The 21,351-nt window shown below is 37.5% G+C and overlaps 1 protein-coding gene across 1 annotated transcript in view; it reads right to left on the reverse strand.

The window, feature by feature from the left end:
* The window catches only part of atg2a (autophagy related 2A), a 124,050-nt gene that overhangs the window by 37,317 nt on the left and 65,382 nt on the right, over positions 1 to 21,351 (reverse strand). The window contains exons 15-29 of the mRNA XM_051923210.1: positions 17,883 to 18,120; positions 16,057 to 16,159; positions 15,460 to 15,622; positions 15,231 to 15,373; positions 14,173 to 14,324; positions 12,391 to 12,545; positions 12,092 to 12,242; positions 8,018 to 8,211; positions 7,118 to 7,198; positions 6,781 to 6,887; positions 6,517 to 6,609; positions 6,186 to 6,256; positions 4,083 to 4,159; positions 2,214 to 2,384; positions 269 to 395 (exon numbers count right to left, since the gene is read on the reverse strand). Coding sequence (XP_051779170.1) covers positions 269 to 395; positions 2,214 to 2,384; positions 4,083 to 4,159; positions 6,186 to 6,256; positions 6,517 to 6,609; positions 6,781 to 6,887; positions 7,118 to 7,198; positions 8,018 to 8,211; positions 12,092 to 12,242; positions 12,391 to 12,545; positions 14,173 to 14,324; positions 15,231 to 15,373; positions 15,460 to 15,622; positions 16,057 to 16,159; positions 17,883 to 18,120 — 2,026 coding nt within the window. The remainder of the gene's footprint in view (positions 1 to 268; positions 396 to 2,213; positions 2,385 to 4,082; positions 4,160 to 6,185; positions 6,257 to 6,516; positions 6,610 to 6,780; positions 6,888 to 7,117; positions 7,199 to 8,017; positions 8,212 to 12,091; positions 12,243 to 12,390; positions 12,546 to 14,172; positions 14,325 to 15,230; positions 15,374 to 15,459; positions 15,623 to 16,056; positions 16,160 to 17,882; positions 18,121 to 21,351) is intronic.

The raw sequence follows: 21,351 nt of genomic DNA on the forward strand, positions 1-21,351 counted from the left end.
AGTTTAAACTATGCCATTAATTTTTTTTCTAATTATTTTGTGTTGATCCTACGAGTTTGTCAGTGTATATTTACTTCATGATTTGTGTATTAATTTTTTTAATTACATGTTTTAATGTTGAATGCGATCATAATTAATTACATACATTTATGCAAACCACCACTTAAGATACGCAATTAGGCATAAATGCCTTCTGACTGTAAATAAATATGTAGATACGTAGCTTCATTTGTAGTCAGGGTTCTTTAATATTTAGATATATGCCTACCTGCATCTAAAGTGTCTTCTCGTTGGTTCTTCTCTGTGTCCAGTAATGCATCAGTAAGGTCACATTGGTTAATCTCAGCTGTTTCAGCAGGCAGGCATGCAGGAAGAGAAGCAGGACTTTCTGACATCTTGGAAAAAAGAACAATAAATAAGCTGAACAGTATACACTGAAGAAAGATTAACATTTTAATTAATAGACTCATTAAGGCATCTTTTGTGCATATAAAACATTTCTTTATCACTGTTGAACTTATTGGGTGGTCACCTAAAAATGAATTATACCTATAAATGTTATCTGTGTTCTTAGATATCTAAGCAGCCCAGTCCTTGAGCCAATGATCATGGGATAGTGAAGCAGGAGTTTCCATTTGGGAGCTGCTTATACAGATCTAGGCTCTGCTCCCTCTTTACCCCTACAGAGATCCCAAAGTGAAAAAGTGCTTGATGAATCATGCTGCACATGCGTCATACAGAATTTCCCATGGCTGTAGTTTCCATCTGGTGATGCTGATATAATCTGACCATTTCAGGCTATCTAACTTCAGCCTAGCTGGAAATAAAGGAGTTGGGCATTATGATGCAGAGGCCCACTGAGCGGAGAAGCTCTTGCAGGACCATGGCCCCAATGCTGGTCATCTCTGAATCAGTGAAAATACTGAAACTGATGCAGTGATACAGATAATATTCCAGAGGCAACACTTTATGAATCTCTTAAAGTACTTACAGTAGGTTACAAAAGGAGACAACAGCAGGTTAGCTACCATACAAAATGTCCTTTAGCTTGGTTTCATTTTTAAGGTCATAGTTCTTGAAGACCCAAGGGCAAAAAAGGATAAATAAATCTGGGATATGAAACTCACAAGTAATTCAAGTGTGCACTGTACATAACAAGTAAATAAAATTTCCTGAAAAGGAAGCCTGTAATTTTTGTTTTATTTTAGAAAGGAAAGCATTACAATGGCATAGTACACAGTCAAACAAATACAGTAGAGTCTCGCTTATCCAACCTTCGCATATCCAACATTCTGTATTATCCGACGTCCCACCGCAAAAAAACAAAACAAAAAAAAAACCGCATCAATCGGCAACAAGAACTGCAAGTTGCGAGCGTGGGCGTAATCTATTTTTTGTTGCTAAGTTCATTTTTTCAGTTAAATTTTTCTGTTGTTTTGTTGTAAAACATGATTACAGTGGATTATGTGGCTGGCCCTCTCTGGCGTGCGTGTCTCTCATGTGTGTGTGTGTGTGTGTGCGCTTGTCTCTCTCTCGTGTGTGTGTGCGTGTGCGCTTGTCTCTCTCGTGTGTGTGTGTGTGTGTGTGTGTGCGTGCGCTTGTCTCTCTCGTGTGTGTGTGTGTGTGTGTGCGTGCGCTTGTCTCTCTCGTGTGTGTGCGTGCGTCTCTCTTTCTCTCACGTGTGTGCATGTGTCTCTCTCGCGTGTGTGTGCGTGTGTGTGTCTCTCTCTCTCTTGCGCATGCATGTGCAGGTGTCTGTCTGTGTCTCTCTCTAACGCTGCACAGGGAATGCACAGGGAGAGACTGAACACGTGCGGAAATCATCGGCGCGCACAAACCGAAAGGGAAACTGGCTTGTTCCTATACCTAGTGTGTGGTCGTGCACAGAGGCAAAAGTTTGGCGAACTTTTTGATCATAACCCGATTTGTACGTGTTCAGAGATGTTTGTGAACTGAGGTTCCACTGTATTAGGCTCGTAATGTGTAAAATTATAACATAGTTTGACGTTTACTAGGCTTTTTCTTAACACCTCCCATTATCCGACATTTTCGCTTATCCGACGTTCTTCCGGCCCGTTTATGTCGGATAAGCAAGACTCTACTGTAATTTTAACAGATACAACAGTTTACTTCAAAATCAGTTTAGAGAAAACAAAAGAAAAATAGAAGTACAAAGGAAAAAAAAAATCAATTACTTAAACTAAATTCCTTACCTGAAGTTTCTGTCCAGCAATCTCAGTTGGACTGTCCTGACGTGGAGGTGGATGCAGGTCCCCACTGTTCACAATGTACTGGAGCAGATTTACTAGCATGGCACATGAATCAGCGCAGGTATGCAAATGAACAACATTATTGGAGCAGCGAAGTTCAAACAGGGGTTGGCTCTAGGAAAGCAAAAACAATTTAAAATGTATAGATAAACTGTATGTTAAAATGCCTATTGTACATATCTAAACTATTATGAATGGACTAAGAGATAGCCAAGACAGACATACTCAAGATATACTCAGTAGCAATACATACATAATACATATTATATTATGTAAAAATGTAATTGATGAAGATAAACACTGAAACTCTGCAGACTTTCAAATCTGAGGTAATGGACAGCAGGAACATTGTCTGGACAATTAATTAATTCAAGGACATTTTTGCAACTGGTCCAGATAAGAACTGATAAAACTGTCTTAGGACTGATGAAAATAACTATTTGGAGCAACACACCAATGTCAATCTTAAAATGATGAAGCAAGTAACTCCACTTAACATTATTATTATTAACACATGGCAAAGGAGGACTTAGGGGAATAACAGCCTGTTATTTCCGAATGTAATGCTGATAAAACTGCGGTGGGTTGGCGCACTGCCTGGGGTTTGTTTCCTGCCTTGCGCCCTGTGTTGGCTGGGATTGCCTCCAGCAGACCCCGGTGACCCTGTAGTTAGGATATAGCGGGTTGGATAATAGATGGATGGATGCTGATAAAAAATTGTGGTTTACAGTATGCTAAATACACATTGTAATATTTAATGTTTTTTATTTTCAGATTTTTAGATTAAGCTTTAAATGTGTCTAATTTCTGTTACAATAGTAAAAGACAAAGTGTTTTTACTGATATAATAAGGTTAGCATAACAGATGGCAACTAATCCTTCTCTAACTAATTTTTACTCATTATTTATTTTTCTTACTTCGGCTTCCAATTTTAACGTTGCCTGTGCATGATGTTTTGTAGCCTATGAGGACCTACTGTATAACATTTTCAATCTCACTTAGTGTTCCAAGAGGCAGCCAGATCGTCTCATGCCCCACCCACACACACACATTCACACTCACATCAGGCCAATTAGTAGCTGCCATTTAACCTAAACAGCACATCTGGGGATGTATGAGGAAAACCACTCCAACGACTGTTGGAGTAGAACCAGGAATACTGCATCTATCCATTATGCCAGATTGCCTCCCATAAAAGTTTTATAAGGTAAAAGCCAGCTGTATATACTTGAAAATAAATTAACTGGCATTCTGTTTATAAGTAAAGCTCAACAATTTAAAAAGTTCATATTTATTATTTTTGATCAACTGATAATATTACCAAACATTAAAACACTCTTTGCAAATTTGTATTCAAGTTCTCTTTTAAGTGTTCAACTACAATTTTTTTTCTGAAAAAGAGTTTAAAGACAGATTACTATTTACTTGATTAAATGTCAGCAGCTCAACTGTAAGAATCCTAACTCACCCCTTTTAAGTCAGTGGATAACTAATATTATATATTATCTGAATTTGGAAAAAATCAAATTCTCACTCAGAGGATCTTACAAAAACTTTTTCAAAACCTGGCAGGATCTAATCAATAACATTTTAGAATAATCATTTAAATTGAGGAAGTGGATTCTCTTCCCTTTTTTACTCTATTTATTTTTCCTACAATTAAAGTTGTACTCTGTTGGCCTAGCTCTTTCTCTCTCACGGCTGGGGGTTGATTTCTTTCAAAACTGAATGTTATTTGATTTTAATAAATTCAATAAAAAGTTTTTAAAAAATGTCGGCAGAATTTGGTATATAAAAATTCTTATTCTTACCAGTTTTCCTGTGGCACTTCCTTTCCATGTGGTGATGCCTAACTCCAAAAGATCTACATCCAGCACACATACATAATCTGCAGTTACATAAAGCAAGTATGTGTTATAATTACATGTTATATATTATGGGAAAAACATATCACAGATGGTTAACAGAATGAAAACTTGTACTAAATCATCCACAAAACTGAAACTAACCTAAAGATATTCAGATAAACTGCAAAGAAAAATGACATACTCTCTTAAGAGGAATGTAATAAGTGATAAATATACTGCTCAAAAAATGAAAGGAACACTTTTTAATCACAGTATAGCATCAAGTCAATTAAACTTCTGGGATTTTGATCTGGTCAGTTAAGTAGCAGAGGGGGTTATTAATCAGTTTCAACTGTCTTGGTGTTAATGAAATTAACAACAGGTACACTAGAGGGGCAACAATGAGATGACCCCCGAAAAAGGAATAGCTTAACAGGTGGAGGCCACTGACATTTTTCCCTCATCTGTTCTGACTGTTTTTTCACTAGTTTTGCATTTGGCTACTGGTAGCAGGAGGCGATACCTGGACCCTACAGAGGTTGTACAGGTAGTCCATCTTCTCCATGATGGCACATCAATAAGTGCCATTGCCAGAATGTTTGCTGCGTCTCCCAGCACAGTCTCAAGGGCATGGAGGAGATTCCAGGAGACAGGCGGTTACTCTAGGAGAGCTGGACAGGGCCATAGAAGGTCCTTAACCCATCAGCAGGACTGGTATCTGCTCCTTTGGGCAAGGAGGAATAGAATGAGCAGGGCCAGAGCCCTATAAAATGACCTCCAGCAGGCCCACTGGTGTGAATGTCTCTGACCAAACAATCAGAAACAGACTTCATGAGGGTGGCCTGAGGGCCTGATGTCCTCTAGTTGGCCCTGTGCTCACTTCCCGCCCGGCACCATGGAGCTCTATTGGCATTTGTCATAGAATACCAGAATTTGCAGGTCCACCACTGGTATCCTGTACTCGCAGGTTCACCCCGAGCACATGCAACAGACATGAAAGGGTCTGGAGAAGCCGTGGAGAATGTTATGCTGCCTGTAACATCGTTCAGCATGACTGGTTTGGTGGTGGGTCAGTGAAGGTGTGGGGAGGCATATCCATGGAGGGACGCACAAACCTCTACAGGCCAGGCGACGGCACCTTGACTGCCATTAGGTATCGGGATGAAATCCTTGGACCCATTGTCATACCCAATACTGTTGCAGTGGGTCCTGGGTTCCTCCTGGTGCACAAGAATGCCCAGTCTTGAGTATGCAGGCAGTTCCTGGAGGATGAAGGAATTGATACCACTGACTGGCCCCCATGCTCGCCTGTCCTAAATCCAATAGAACACCACTGGGACATTATGTTTCTGTCCATCCGACGTCGTCAGGTGGCACCTCAGACTGTAAATGAGCTCAGTGATGCCCTGGTCCAGATGTGGGAGGAGATCCCCCAGGAGATCCGTTGTCTCATTAGGAGCACACCCTGACGTTGTCAGGCATGCATATAAGCATGTGGGGGCCATACAAACTACCGAGTACGATTCTGAGTTGCTGCAATGAAATTTCGGCAAAATGGACTAGCCTGCCACATCATTTTTTTCAGTTTGATTTTCAGGGTGTCTTTGAATTCAGCCCTTTGCAGGTTGCATTTTCATTTGCATCAAACGATGAGGCATCAATTCGTTCCTAACACATTACCCAGTCATTATCAGTATAGATATCCAGCAGGATTTTTTCCCCATTGAGATCTGATGTGTTTTCAAAGTGTTCCTCTAAATTTTTTGAGTAGTTTATATAGGAACCTACCTTGCCCTGCAGTTTTAGAATAAGAAAATACTGGGGCACAAGTGAGTGTGTCCATGTCCATAAAACTGGATTAAGTGGGTCAAACCAATTGATAAGTGGGTAAATTTCAACCAAAATCTGAGACACATTAGAATTTAAGAGTCCATAGAAAACTGTCAAATTTACTGACTTGAACAGATTCAATTTGCATTTACATAGCAAAAAGTGGCTAGAAGTAACCATTTTAGAAATTAGAGAGTATAGCAAAAAGAAAAACAGGTTGACTGAGGTAACAATTACCTTTTCTTAGTTCAACAGCCTCAGCATCACACTTCTCAGACAAATACAGTGCAGAGTCATCCAAAATAAACCTAAGGTGACAAAAAAGCAATTTTAGAACATATTGTAATGTTTTTGACTCTTTAAAGCATGTTGTGCTCAACAGTAAAAGAACAGTATAAAATACTGAATATTTCGGAGTAAAGCAATATAATTAAAATTGCCTCAAATCCTTATATACCACATTTATGAAAGGCCTGCTTATTACTTCTAATTGACACTTAGCTTCTAAACCACTGTTATGATAACAATTATAGATACAACAATAAAGAGTGCTTCTTGTGCAGGTTACCTTAGGTGGAACGTAGCTGTATCCACTATAATATTGCTTGACAAGGTGAAGGTCTCTGCTGTAATAAGGATGCGAACAGGAAGATACAGTGGCCTAAAAAATGAGACAATTACCAACTTAGTTGCTACATAAAGCCACAAATAATAATACTTTAACAAAAACTACACATTACTGTATCTCTTTTATGACGGAGCATGCATTATGAAAATGGGTTATTTTATAGTTTTTGTTTCTTTCCAAATGTTTCTTTAGCTGTATTTTTACCTGTAGTCAACAGCACAGTTTAGTAAATGGCTATGTAGTACAGTTATAACAGCAGGAGGAGTGTAACCTAGAATGGGGTCATCCATCACATTCAGAAAATCTACCAGCTGAAAAGACAAAAAGTACAAAATATTAGCTCATATTGGTAATACACATAGACTTCCATAGTAGAAGCAAAAAAGATTAAGGTACACAGAAGCCAAAAATTAAAAAAAACAAAAAAAAAACACCTTCGCTTTTAGAAAATGCTTTGTAATGATTTTCTAAACAGGCAAACTAAAATATTCTGTTGTTTGACATTATATCACATTTAAACATTTTTCAGTTACATTTTTACCTGTTCATTCCAGCTCTGATAATTCTGGGCCATGTGATGCCTCATAGTTGCTCCTTGCAGCCTTAAAGCAACAAGGAATTCCTAAAAGTATTAATAACGAATACAATCATTTTTAATTTAACAAAAGAGCAGTAATCATTTTAAATGAGTTTAATAAACTGTGAAAGTGAAAAGCAGCGTCCCTCACATAAATGGAACAAAGGGAATCGTCATACCATACCATTTTCAAAGCTCGCTTAATCAAAAGGAAAGGTCGCAGGGGACTGGAGCCTATCCCAGCAAATATAGGGTGGGGCAAGGCAGAAACTATCCTCTGGAATTTGCGCTGGTCCATCACACAGTGAACACAATCACACACACATAAAACAACATATAAATGTACAAGGGCCAATTTAGCTTCACAAAGGGAGTCACACTATAATTAAACATAATTCCAAGTTAAGAAGTTCAGTCTAACAAAATCACTATATAAATAAGATATTAAGGAACCTGTCAATGTGCAAATAAAACAGCTACAGCGGCATGGACACATAATATGGATCAGGGAAACAAGGCACTCCAAAAAAGTGTTTGAAATGATGGAAGAAGGAAAAAGTTTGGGTTGGGGGTGAGACCTAGAAAGTTATAGGAAGAAAATGTCACAGAAGCAGCCAAAAACAAAAGGATGACCATGGAACAAACAAAGAGATCCTGGTAAAAGATGGGAAAAATATAATCAATGGCTCAAAACCCTAAAACTGGAAGTTATAATGGAAGAAAATAAAGTATCATTTTATTAAGTTCAAATGTTAAGGCTGTAAGGCACATTGTAATAACTATCTCTTTTGTCCATTTTGACCTAACCCACCAATAATCAAGGACTTTACATGGCAAGTGCATAAATAATAGGCAGAAGCTCACTTTAACATTCTTCTGGAGATCAAGGTTGATCTTAATAGCTGTTGAAAGCATGTGCAGCTCATGAATTCTTCTGTCTGCAGCCGACTTGCATGAGACCCCCTCCTCTGAAGGGTAGATGGTAGGATTCAGGTGAGGAGGTGGAGTGAAATGAGGTATTTCTAATCGCTCAGGCAAGGTGGAGTCCGCTACCACAGCTGAAAGATAAAATATATATATATATATATATATATATACTGTATATATGTATACACACACACACACACACACACACACACAGAGAAAGAGAGAGAGACAGAGAGGAGCTGACAAAAGTAGGTTTACCGTTGTGAGTACGCAAAACACAGAGTTTATTCTTGTATTATTAGTTATTTATTTATTAATTATTGTATTTTTTTTATTATTTTTTTCTTATTTGCTTTCTTCTTAATATTAATATTATAATTGAAGTATGCTTGACTGTAGCAATCATAACCTGCGTGCCGTTATCCATACGAAAAACTGTAAAACTACTTTTGTCCACCCCTGTATATACATATATACTGTATGTGTATGACGATACAAACAGGGAAATAAAAATACTCATCTCAAAATGGTGTTAGCATCAAGATTTTTTCTAATATCTTAATATTAGACTCTTACATAACTGCAAAATAAAGCAAACAACTATGTACAAGTTAAAACAAAGAAAGAAATCCCTCAGAAAGCTTACAGAATGAGCACATCACCTTTAATACTACATTTTGTATGCTACATATGTTATTTAACAATAAAAATGAAACTTTGTATTATGGACATAGTATATATCTATAAATTGTAAATATATTTTTCCATTCTTATCACTCTAGAACAATACAAATATACTACAAATTGGATTAGTATATGTGAGGGTATGCATGTATATAACCATCTTCTTCAGTTCTCCGCCATCTGAAAACAGGATTATTTAAACAGAAATACTGTATTTGATGGCCACAACAACTTTACTGTTCACCAAGCACTATACATCGTCATTATCATTGTCATCATCATCATTATCCACTTCTCCTAATTAGCCTCACGATACCCACACACTGATCTTGGCTGACCAGGTCTCCCTATCCCCATCAACTTCCTAAGCCTGTTCCTTGGAAGTTTCCAAAAGTCCCCAAGAACATCAAGAGGTATCATTTTTGCAGCACAACTTTGGTCTTCTCCCTGTGCACCATGTCTAGTAAATCATTATGTAGAAGGTAATCTGCTAACCAAGATCCAATTAAGACCCTGTTTGGAAGACAAGCAAACTCTTCTTGTAAGTATACCACTAAAATCTGTAAATGTGACCAGAAAAACTTCAAAAAGTAAGAAATTTTCATCTCTGGGACTGAAGGCTAATTAGGAAAAGATCATTTGCTTTGTCTTTATGGTTTCCTGGCTAATATTGCTTAAACCTAATAGCTAGGATTAAAGCCAATGGATGAATTACAGTGGGGCAAAAAAATATTTAGTCAGCCACCAATTGTGCAAGTTCTCCCACTTAAAAAGATGAGAGAGGCCTGTAATTTTCATCATAGGTATACCTCAACTATGAGAGACAAAATGAGAAAAAAAAAATCCAGAAAATCACATTGTCTGATTTTTGAAGAATTTATTTGCAAATTATGGTGGAAAATAAGTATTTGGTCACCTACAAACAAGCAAGATTTCTGGCTCTTACAGACCTGTAACTTCTTCTGTAAGAGGCTCCTCTGTCCTCCACTCGTTACCTGTATTAATGGCAACTGTTTGAACTTGTTATCAATATAAAAGACACCTGTCCACAACCTCAAACAGTCACACTCCAAACTCCACTATGGCCAAGACCAAAGAGCTGTCAAAGGACAGCAGAAACAAAATTGTAGACCTGCACCAGGCTGGGAAGACTGAATCTGCAATAGGTAAGCAGCTTGGTATGAAGAAATCAACTGTGGGAGCAATTATTAGAAAATGGAAGACATACAAGACCACTGATAATCTCCCTCAATCTGGGGCTCCATACAAGATCTCACCCCGTGGGGTCAAAATGATCACAAGAACGGTGAGCAAAAATCCCAGAACCACACGGGGGGACCTAGTGAATGACCTGCAGAGAGCTGGGACCAAAGTAACAAAGGCTACCATCAGTAACACATTACGCCGCCAGGGACTCAAATCCTGCAGTGCCAGACGTGTCCCATGCTTAAGCCAGTACATGTGCAGGCCCATCTGAAGTTTGCTAGAGAGCATTTGGATGATCCAGAAGAGGATTGGGAGAATGTCATATGGTCAGATGAAAAAAACTGTACTCGTCATGTTTGGAGGAGTAAGAATGCTGAGTTGCATCCAAAGAACACCATACCTACTGTAAAGCATCGGGGTGGAAACCTCATGCTTTGGGGCTGTTTTTCTGCAAAGGGACCAGGACGACTGATCCGTATTAAGGAAAGAATGAATGGGGCCATGTATCGTCAGATTTTGAGTGAAAACCTCCTTCCATCAGCAAGGGCATTGAAGATGAAACATGGCTGGGTCTTTCAGCATGACAATGATCCCAAACACACCGCCCGGGTAACGAAGGAGTGGCTTCGTAAGGAGCACTTCAAGGTCCTGGAGTGGCCTAGCCAGTCTCCAGATCTCAACTCCATAGAAAATCTTTGGAAGGAGTTGAACGTCCGTGTTGCCCAGCGACAGCCCCAAAACATCACTGCTCTAGAGGAGATCTGCATGGAGGAATGGGCCAAAATACCAGCAACAGTGTGTGAAGACCTTGTGAAGACTTACAGAAAACATTTGACCTCTGTCATTGCCAACAAAGGGTATATAACTTTTGTTACTGACCAAATACTTTTTTTCCACCATAATTTGCAAATAAATTCTTCAAAAATCAGACAATGTGATTTTCTGGATTTTTTTTTTCTCATTTTGTCTCTCATAGTTGAGGTATACCTATGATGAAAATTACAGGCCTCTCTCATCTTTTTAAGTGGGAGAACTTGCACAATTGGTGGCTGACTAAATACTTTTTTTGCCCCACTATAGCACATATTAAAAAAAAAGTTATTGCATTTTCCTTTGTCATACAGTACGGGCATTTTACTTATTGAGTCAATCACCTTTCCAAGTCACTTATTATAATAGATGGTCGTTGGGGGCCACAGCCTACTGGGCACAAGGTAAAATGCCAATCATTAACAGGGCAACCACATCAGACCAATTAAGAGTCACCAGTTTATTTAAGATGCACATCTCTGGGATGTGGATATAAACCAGTGTACTCAAGGGGAACACAGGAAAACAAGAAGACAAAGTATAGACTCTACAAAGACAGTGCCCAGGCCAAGATGTGAATCAAGACCTCAGAGCTCAGACATGAGAGTGCTAAGCACTGCACCACAGTTTCACCTAGTATCATATGTTGGAATCAGCAAAGCATTTAAAAATGTTGAGAACAGCACGTAAAATCTGAAGATGGCAAAGCCAAGATAGATTCTGAGAAAGAAATACAAGCTGGTGAAAGCATTACATGAGCCGTGGAGATGACAAAGGTCCTAAGAAAGGAAGCACTGATGATGAGAAAATAAAATATGGAAAATGATAAATAAACAGGCGAAGACAGATATGTATAAGCATACTTCTGAAATCCAATCAAGCATGACACAAGAAATAAAAGTAAATCATTCTAAGGTAGATTGTGTAACATTTTTTTTATATTGGCTGGAAAAATGGTTTCAGAAAGGGTTGCACAGAGAGTTAGTACACAGGCTTAAAATGATAACCCTATAATTTACAGTTCAATTCCTTAGTCTTCACACCACACTATGTACAGAGTACATTCTTTTAGCAGGAAACTCTGGTCAGAAAAAAAGTTTATTGCAAAACAGAGTGGACAACAAAGGGGCCACTAGATAAAAATATAAACAATAAGGGCTGAGGTTCTGGATAACTTAAAAAAGTATTTAAGAACAACACCTAAGTATGATTATAGTCTCATCTTTGGCCTGAAACATTCTGGTGCTTCATTGCATGTCAAGCATAGAAATCGTCATTCCAATCAAGTACACAACTGAAAGAACATCTCACCCTTGTGGTACAACTCCACCCGCTGTCCTTCAATGCAGAAATAGCTGAGATTAGGGTCTCCTTTGTACTGAGATACGGTGAAGATGGTTCCTCCTTCAACATCCAATACTAGCTCTCCATGATGGTTATCAAGCTTCTTACCATTTTCTCCCTTTAAAGGTAATATATTGTAAATCTCTCATGGGATAAAAAACAAACTTTTAAGCATAAGAGAGGAAAATTAAGAGCCATAACTTAATCAAATTACTAAATTAAACAGGTGGAAATTGTAACAGTCATTTAAGAGTGTACTTTGTTACCTTACTGTCTGTCATTGCAGTAATCCTTCCTTTTCCAATTTGAACTTTCATAGAAAGAAAACTGTAGCCATTCCCAATATGGGCTGCTGCTCTCTTGCGCTGTAATGGAAAATCTGCTGTGCAAAAATGTGCTTCTTCTTCCTCAGAATCTGAATCTATTAAAACCCAAACATTTGAGACAGAACTGACTCAAAAGGATTTTTGTACAAATAAATACAACAACAATCTGTTAAGATAGTTACAGTGATGACTAGAAGTCAGTTGAGATTTTTGGTAGTTAGAAACACACTGCTGAACTGATATTCAAGCATAAAATACAAAAGCATATGGAATAGGCTAGATGTCCCTAAATTGTTCTGCACAGACCATTAGTGATATGCCAGCAATCCATGTGGTACATACGGAATTATTTGTAATTAGGATTTTTACAACTGAAATCAATATTTTTCACTCTAAAATGCCTTCTCACTCAGCAACATATAAACTGTTTCCATAATAAGCTGATCTCACTGGTGTTAACCTCACATGCAGTGTGCACACAAACTCATTTACAGTATTCTGTGTAAAGCCGTAGATGAAGGTAATTAAACACAGAGGTATGTTGTAAGCTCAATGACTACAACCTGCTAGTCAGTAGAACTTAAGTAGGCTCCCAAAGAAATGAGGCGCCAACAGCACTAGTTCTCAGTTATTTTGGCCTCGGCACCCAGCTTAATGTACTAGAAACAAGCACAGTTTGAAACAGAATATAATACTGAAGAGCAGGCAGCAGCCTTCCATCTTGGTGATACCACTGCAATTGAGTTTATTATTGTACAGCAGGGGGTTAAATGTGAGCTAGTAGCACTGAAATGGCATTGTGGTGTTTTATATATGTATACTTATATGTCCAGTAGAACCTCGGGTCATGAATGTCTCGGACCACATACAAATTGGTTTACGACCAAAAAGTTTGCCAAACTTTTGCATCTGTTCACGACCACACACTTGGGTGACAAGCCAGTTTTCCTTCCGGTTTGTACACGCCGATGATTTCTGCACGTGTTTTGTCTCTCCCTGTGCATTCCCTGTGCAGCGAGAGAGAGAGAAAGAGCGCATGAGAGAAAGAGAGAGAGGGAGCGAGCGAACGAGAAAGAGATAGCGCGAGCAAGCGTATATATATTTACATACAGCACGTACGGTCCGGAACGGATTTCATTACATTTCATTTCATTACAATCCTATGGGGGAAAATTACTTCGGGTCACGACCAAATCGGGTTGCAACCAGAGTTTTGGAATGAATTACAGTCGTGACCCGAGGTTCCACTGTATACGTAGATTTGCAGTCATTTTTGTCTCAAGAATGATGAAGAAAGGAAACCTATTAAGTGGGTGAAACTCTGATCCTAGGCATTATTACTTTTATGTTGTAAAAAATATTAGCAACAGATGCATCCTGGTCTTGTGTAATGTTAGCAGACATTTCTCCATAACAAAAAATGACTATTACTGCTACAAAGCTGTCTTTCACACTTACTATTGTCTAAAGAGGTATGAAGATTTCAAAAATGCATTTTTTTTCCTTCTTGATTACTTGAAAAAATGTCTATGATTGGGATTTTAGAATGAAAAGCATATAATGTAGATTACTGAAATAAATCCTATTTTGTAAGAAACATAAAAAGGAAAAATGTGTATACACTGTATATTCTTCAAAATAAATTCAGGGTTCACGATTATTGAAAGAATAATTATGTTCATTGTAGACAATGTGCAAAAAGTCCATAGAAAAACTGCTCACCTAGTCTGAAAGCGGATTTACACATCCGGAAATTTTCATGCTGACTGGCAAAGTAGGGTAAATTCTTGGCAAGTAGAGGGTCAATATTAGAGCTAGAAGTTGCTCCATCAAATGGAGTGCTAGGCTCCCACATTAACAAATCATTATTGATTCTGCCAAAAAAGAAAATCTAAGGTTACTCTCAATGAAAAAATACTTTCTTGATTAAAAATGTTCTTTATGACAGACAGTGAATATATTGAAGCATTCTAATTATCCCCAAATTTATCAGCATTTCAGGAATAACAAGGTACATTGGCTGAAAATGATCGGATTAATGGATATCGCCCTAAACAACTGAATCACAAATAATCTTGGGTACTATGAGAAATCTCACAACTGATGCACTGCATGTTCAATTCAAACACCATCTACATCAAATCTGGGCTACTTTGTTATTTTAAACACTGTGACCTTACTGTGATAGGGGACCTGTCTGCTTCAATTATGGATTTACAGAAAGCATATATTTCTAAGGGTGAGGCCAAACAATGAACAATTCATAAATGACTCTAATGATAGACATAATTAAATCTAAGAGCCTGTAACACAGATACTAAGGCCCATACCTGCAGCCATGCCTGGAAGTTATAGTCATCACCAACTACCTGGTAACTGGGCAGCTTATTTATCCCAGTCAAACTCAATCTGCTGCATTAAAGCACCTGTGGACCCACCACTCACTAGGTGAAGGGTGAGGGTTGGGCACAATGCCCCTCATATTACAGGCAAGAATGGGACTAAACCAGGCATATTAGACATTGGAAGTTGGAAAATGCTGACACTTGCCAGGAAACGTATGCTGAAAATAAATGATTTAAAGAATGATCTATTAAAATCTGAATTACTCTTCTTTTATGAAAATAATGGTTTTTGATGGGAAACAAGACTGGAAGAATAAGCAAAAATAATTTTAAATTGACCTGTTGTTGCGCAAGTGCATTCCTGACAAAATGATTCTGAACATACTGATACTGTTCAAAAATAAACCAGAATAGTCAAACATTTTCAGCACTTGCCTGTTGTAGAGGCTCTCATAGAAATCTTTACTAGGTAATAAAAAATGCACACTGGGAAAAGTAACCTCCACCACATATTGGGAGGAAGAAAGAGACTTCAGCTGAAAGTGGGCCATCTCTTCTGGGTCCCCTGGGATTACCATCTAAGAAATAAAAGAGACAAGTAACATTTACATCAGGCGACCCAACAGTTTGAAAGCAAAACAGTTCAGTATGTGTTTAATCTAACCTCTTCAGTCTCAAACATAGTCCTCTTTGAGGAAAAAGGAGAACTTTCGCGCTGCCTCAACTCACAAGGGCTTTCAATGGTGCCCATATCCATGTCAGTGCTCTTCTCCATCAGACCTTCCCAGTCTGGGAACACAGGTGCTGGGTTTACAGTCACCACAATCCTGAGCATACCCCAAAAAAAAACCAGTTAACTACTTACATATTGTTAATCCAACAACCTAAGCTTTACAATGATGTATCAAACTTATGGAGTCCTCGTTAGATTAGAATTTAGTTAGCCATATAAAAAGTACTTTTTATATTGAATACAATCACAAATGTTAAATTATATTACAAGTAATTTAGAATGTCAAAAAGGGGGGATACACACTGGCTAATATTTGCTATGTAAAGATGATTGTCAATTCAATCAATAGACTAATCACTGGAAGGGTTTTCATACAAATATCAATCACTACAAATATGCTTTACATTATAATTTTACAACCATCTTTACTGCAACTCTTGCCAAAAGGTGGACAACTGAACTTCTAACATTAGCACAGTGCTACTTCAGTATTTGCCCAAATACTACTAAAACATATAGATGTCTTACTTTGGAATGAGATTTTTTTTACCAGTTCCTTTCCACTGGGGGTCACACATTTTGTGGACTCGAATGCAGGGATGAACAATTTGTGAGGCATCTCCATATTTACCTGAAAGAGTATGTTGAGAGTGTTCAATTAGTAGGAAAAGAGGAGGAACAAATAAAAGAAAGAATTTAGATGTACTGATAGAAACAGAAGGAACAGAATGTAGGCTTGTACCAGTGCTAAGCTGCTGGCACCTCCATACTCGGGTAAGAAAAGCAAGGGGTGCCAGCTATTACCACTATATCACCCAAACGTTTTATGTGATATTAAAAAATACAATAATACATTGCACATACTCTATCCTTTAATCAGTCTATATGAAAACCTTTCACATATTTGACATGTATGTGGAAAAATCAAGGTACCCTGGGGAAAAACCATATATACATTATCAGGCTCGAATCTGCTGGTCTAACACGATGAGACAGCAGCTGAAAGCACTGCACCACTTTGGGTAAAAATAACGATTTTTTGATTAATGGTTATTTTTCATTTAAACAATTCAATCCTGTGAATCTCTATCCTGCTCAATTACTATATGTAGATTTTTGCTTATCTTCATTTTTGGCGTACGTTGAATTCTGAAAGAGTGCAGTGCTGTGAAAATATTTTTTTTTTGTTTTAAACAGCAATGTTATTTTATTCCATATCTTCTAAATACTAATGTTAACTGTACATTGCTAATCAAGTATTTCTTCTTAAATGTCATTATATTCTTATGTTGTGAAGTCACTATGTAGACACCCTTCAAATAAAGTGTTACTGAAATTTGTCACATTATATTACAGTAATGTTCTCTAAGCATGTTTAAGTGCTTTCTGAAAAAGCCACCACTTCAAATATATCAGTGCTCACTAATTCAGTCAAGATAAAATAGAAATCAGATGAAATTGAATTCAATTGGGACATCAGTGCTGATATCCTTCCCTACTATCAGCCAAAAATGTTAATTAAAATTTATATTTGAAAATGTATAGATCAGCAGTATAGTTAAGACTTGACAAGTGGCTCTTAATCTTTTTCAAATGTGAGGCACTGTTGGCATGTGCCCTGGCAATAGCCTAAACAGAAACTGATGTACACTGCTTATAACACACCTATAAAACAATACAATGATGTAAGGAAAATAAAGATCCTGCAAAACAGTGATGGATTTCAAAATCATAAATGGTCTAAAAACATACCCTACACAAAATCACTAAGATGAAAGACACGTGGCCACTGTTTGAATGTTCTTACTGAATTGAGTTGGATTGGAAAGAAGTGAGCTTAATGTGCTTATGGGTGTAGTCAGACTGCTCCCTTGTTTACTTGCTTACAGTTTCCCTCCCAACAGCACTCAGAGTATTTAGTAACAAAGTGAAACAAACATTTTAATATATAAGTAAACTGTGAAAAATTAGTCTCCTGCAAGTCTGATCTCAGGAAGTGTGTATGTGTTATTTTTTGAGATAAGATTCTTTCCCACTTATTTATTATCAACATATGTCTGTGTATTAAAAAACAAAAAAGTTCAATTTTGCCACTGCTTCCCTCAGTATTAATATCGACCAGCACAACTGTAATGTATAGAACCTGAAGACCTAAATGCTACAAAGTTGAAGATAACTTCTAAATGTCACCTACTGGGAAATTTAAAAAAAAGTTTCTCTTTTACCACTAGACATTTAAACATATACTATAAGTACATTATATAACTCTTCTTCCAGGCATTTACAACAATAACTCCAGCAACAGACAGGCAATAGAAATGTTGTCATTTCAGCATTCATGAGTCATATGGTACCATGTAGATCAGAGAAAATGATCTCAAGTCGCAAGGGTCCACTTCCATTGATGTCAGTTCTGAAGTCAAGTTCAGAGAACTCCAGCAGAAGAACTTCTTTACGGACCTCCTTGTGCCATGAGGGTCTACGTTTAGGCTCTGGTCGGAGATCCGGAACAGGAAACTGAAGTTTTAGTTCGCCACGGGGAGAAACTATATGAACTGTTGTAAGCTCAGAGTTTGGGCCAGAGGGTAAATTCTAGAAAAAAAAGGTATTAAAAAAATTAATACAAAAAACAAAATGAAATTGGGACTGACAGGTGTTAGCATGACTGTGTACAAATGATTAACTATTATTCTTACTGACAGTAGAGCAGCACTATCTAGGGAAAAAGAATTTAAGAAATTTCCAAACAAGAGAAATCAACAAGTTACTGCATAATAACATTAAGGAAAGTACAACAAGAATATTGAAATTAATGTTTTTAACAATTTCCGCTAAGATTCAGCGGTGGGTTTCTTGTGCTTGCTTGATATTCCATTAACACCCAAATAAACATCTGATTGCAAGAAATGAAACACCTTTCATGTTAAATGAATTAGATATGCCCAACAGAGATCACAGATCTAGCTAGCAGAAATTATACAGTAACTGTTGGGGAAATTGGAAGAACATTTTAGAGAAGTGTACCAGCATGCTAGTACCTTTTAAGTAGCTAGCAATTAAATTTACAATGCGCTGAAAAAAAGAAAAAAAAAAATTGTCTGTCCTAAGCTTTGTAATATGCAGTCTGAGAAGGTGTACGACACTTGGGATGTGTCAAAGATATGGGTCTTTCTGTTTTAAAAGACTGTCAAACCACAGGTTTAATCTCAACAAAAGTATTGTACCCTTTAGCTGGGTTTACTCTTTGCCTGCCTTTGTACCAGAGAATCCAAACCAGTTCTGTCTTTTTTTACAGGCTGTCAGGCTTCTCGACAACAAATTGCTTAGTTTGAACAAATATATGCTGTGAGTTGCTGTGCCCACTTTACTTTACTTACTGTAGGTTGTATTTAATCAATAACCATGCACTATCTTGTTTTGCACCAAATGTAACTCCGATGTGTATGTATACATATACATAAACAGTACACTGACTTCAACCTTCTTTGTCTTTATATTGCACTATGGTGCTAGCAGCACATTATTTTACAGTACAATATACTTCAATATGGATGATATGAAAATAAAGGTTAACAACACATATTATACAGTGCATCCGGAAAGTATTCAAAGCACATCACTTTTTCCACATTTTGTTATGTTACAGCCTTATTCCAAAATGGATTAAATTAATTTTTTTCCTCAGAATTCTACACACAACACCCCATAATGACAATGTGAAAAAAGTTTACTTGAGGTTTTTGCAAATTTATTTCGCAAATATATATATATATATATATATATATATATATATATATATATATATTACACACACACACACACACACACACACACACACGAGAGGCAAATTCGTTTTAGATGTTACAATGTTGATAACAACATTTTTAAAATTATATTTGAAATACATTGTGTGAGAATTCTTTTACTTTACTAATAAGTATAAAATGAATAACAGAATATTAGAGCATAGGGGACTTCTCAGATGCAGAAATTATTGAGATTATTTGGTTTAGAAGGCAGACTACAACAAAATGTAAAAGCATGAACATTAAGTGGATATGTCATTGCTGAACAGGCAGGGAAACCTCTGCTACTGGAAAACGGAAAGTCCCATGTAGTCTTTTCAATAAACGGCAACTGAAATTCTCAAGATGACAATAAAGAATATGAAATGGAAGTATGCACAATCTCAGAAAATTCAGCCTGATAAATAGTGTGGTCAAAACAACTATACATATAGTGAGTACACATATAAAATTTAATTAAATAAGGCTAAAATGGGTTACTTTGGGTGGCACGGTGGCGCAGTGGGTAGCGCTGCTGCCTCGCAGTTGGGAGACCTGGGGACCCGGGTTCGCTTCCCAGGTCCTCCCTGCGTGGAGTTTGCATGTTCTCCCCGTGTCTGCGTGGGTTTCCTCCGGGCGCTTCCGTTTCCTCCCACAGTCCAAAGACATGCAGGTTAGGTGGATTGGCTATTCTAAATTGGCCCTAGTGTGTGCTTGGTGTGTGGGTGTGTTTGTGTGTGTCCTGCGGTGGGTTGGCACCCTGCCCAGGATTGGTTCCCTGCCTTGTGCCCTGTGTTGGCTGGGATTGGCTCCAGCAGATCCCCGTGACCCTGTGTTTGGATTCAGCGGGTTGGAAAATGGATGGATGGGTGGATGTGTTACTTTCTCATATTGAATCTTTTCCTTGTTTTTAGTTTTGTCAATAAGCATAAAATTATCTGATAGTGTGATGTTGTTTCTCTTTTTGGTATTTTCTTAGCTGGCCTGCTATGTCCTTATATAGGAATAAGATGTCTATCATAGAGGACAAATGGAAATACTCCAACTTGAGTAATTTCTAATGTTCTATTTATAAAATACTTCCTTTTTTGCAGCTGGCTTGAGAGATTGACTTTAATTGAAAAGAAACAGTATTCTCCACAGATAAAGTATACAAAGGTCAAGGTGAACTTCATAACCATGAATAGGGTTTCAACATGCCTTTTGCAATTATGTTGAATTAAAAGAAAAGAAAAAGTACATAGTACAATAAAGACAAACATTCATTTAAATGCAATGTGTGCTGAATGAGTTGTTCTCCATTAGTATACAGCCTACCTGCTTAAAGTACAAAAGAATCTCATATTGTATATTTTTTGGCATTGAAGAATTCAAAGACTTTTCAGACTGCTAAAACAAATTGTATAATGTAGAAGATGAGCAGGAACATTAAGGATTAAATTAAGCTTTTTAAGGACAAGGTCAGCAAATAGATGTTCCAGACATGACGGATCAACCCCTATCAGTGTTTCTTTCTTTGTAACTGAGCATATACAGTGCATCTGGAAAGTATTCACAGCACATCACTTTTTCTACATTTTGTTATGTTACAGCCTTATTCCAAAATGGATTAAATTCATTTTTTTCTTTAGAATTCTACACACAACACCCCATAATGACAACGTGAAAAAAGTTTACTTAAGATTTTTGCAAATTTATTAAAAATAAAAAAATTGAGAAAGCACATGTACATAAGTATTCACAGCCTTTGCCATGAAGCTCGAAATTGAGCTCAGGTGCATCCTGTTTCCCCTGATCATCCTTGAGATGTTTCTGCAGCTTAATTGAGAGTCCACCTGTGGTAAATTCTGTTGATTGGACATAATTTGGAAAGGCACACACCTGTCTATATAAGGTCCCACAGTTGACAGTTCATGTCAGAGCATAAACCAAGCATGAAGTCAAAGGAATTGTCTGTAGACCTCCGAAACAGGATTGTCTCGAGGCACAAATCTGGGGAAGGTTATAGAAACATTTCTGCTGCTTTGAAGGTCCCAAT

Source organism: Erpetoichthys calabaricus, chromosome 1 (assembly GCF_900747795.2).
Source record: "Erpetoichthys calabaricus chromosome 1, fErpCal1.3, whole genome shotgun sequence".
Classification (NCBI taxonomy): Eukaryota; Metazoa; Chordata; class Cladistia; order Polypteriformes; family Polypteridae; genus Erpetoichthys; species Erpetoichthys calabaricus.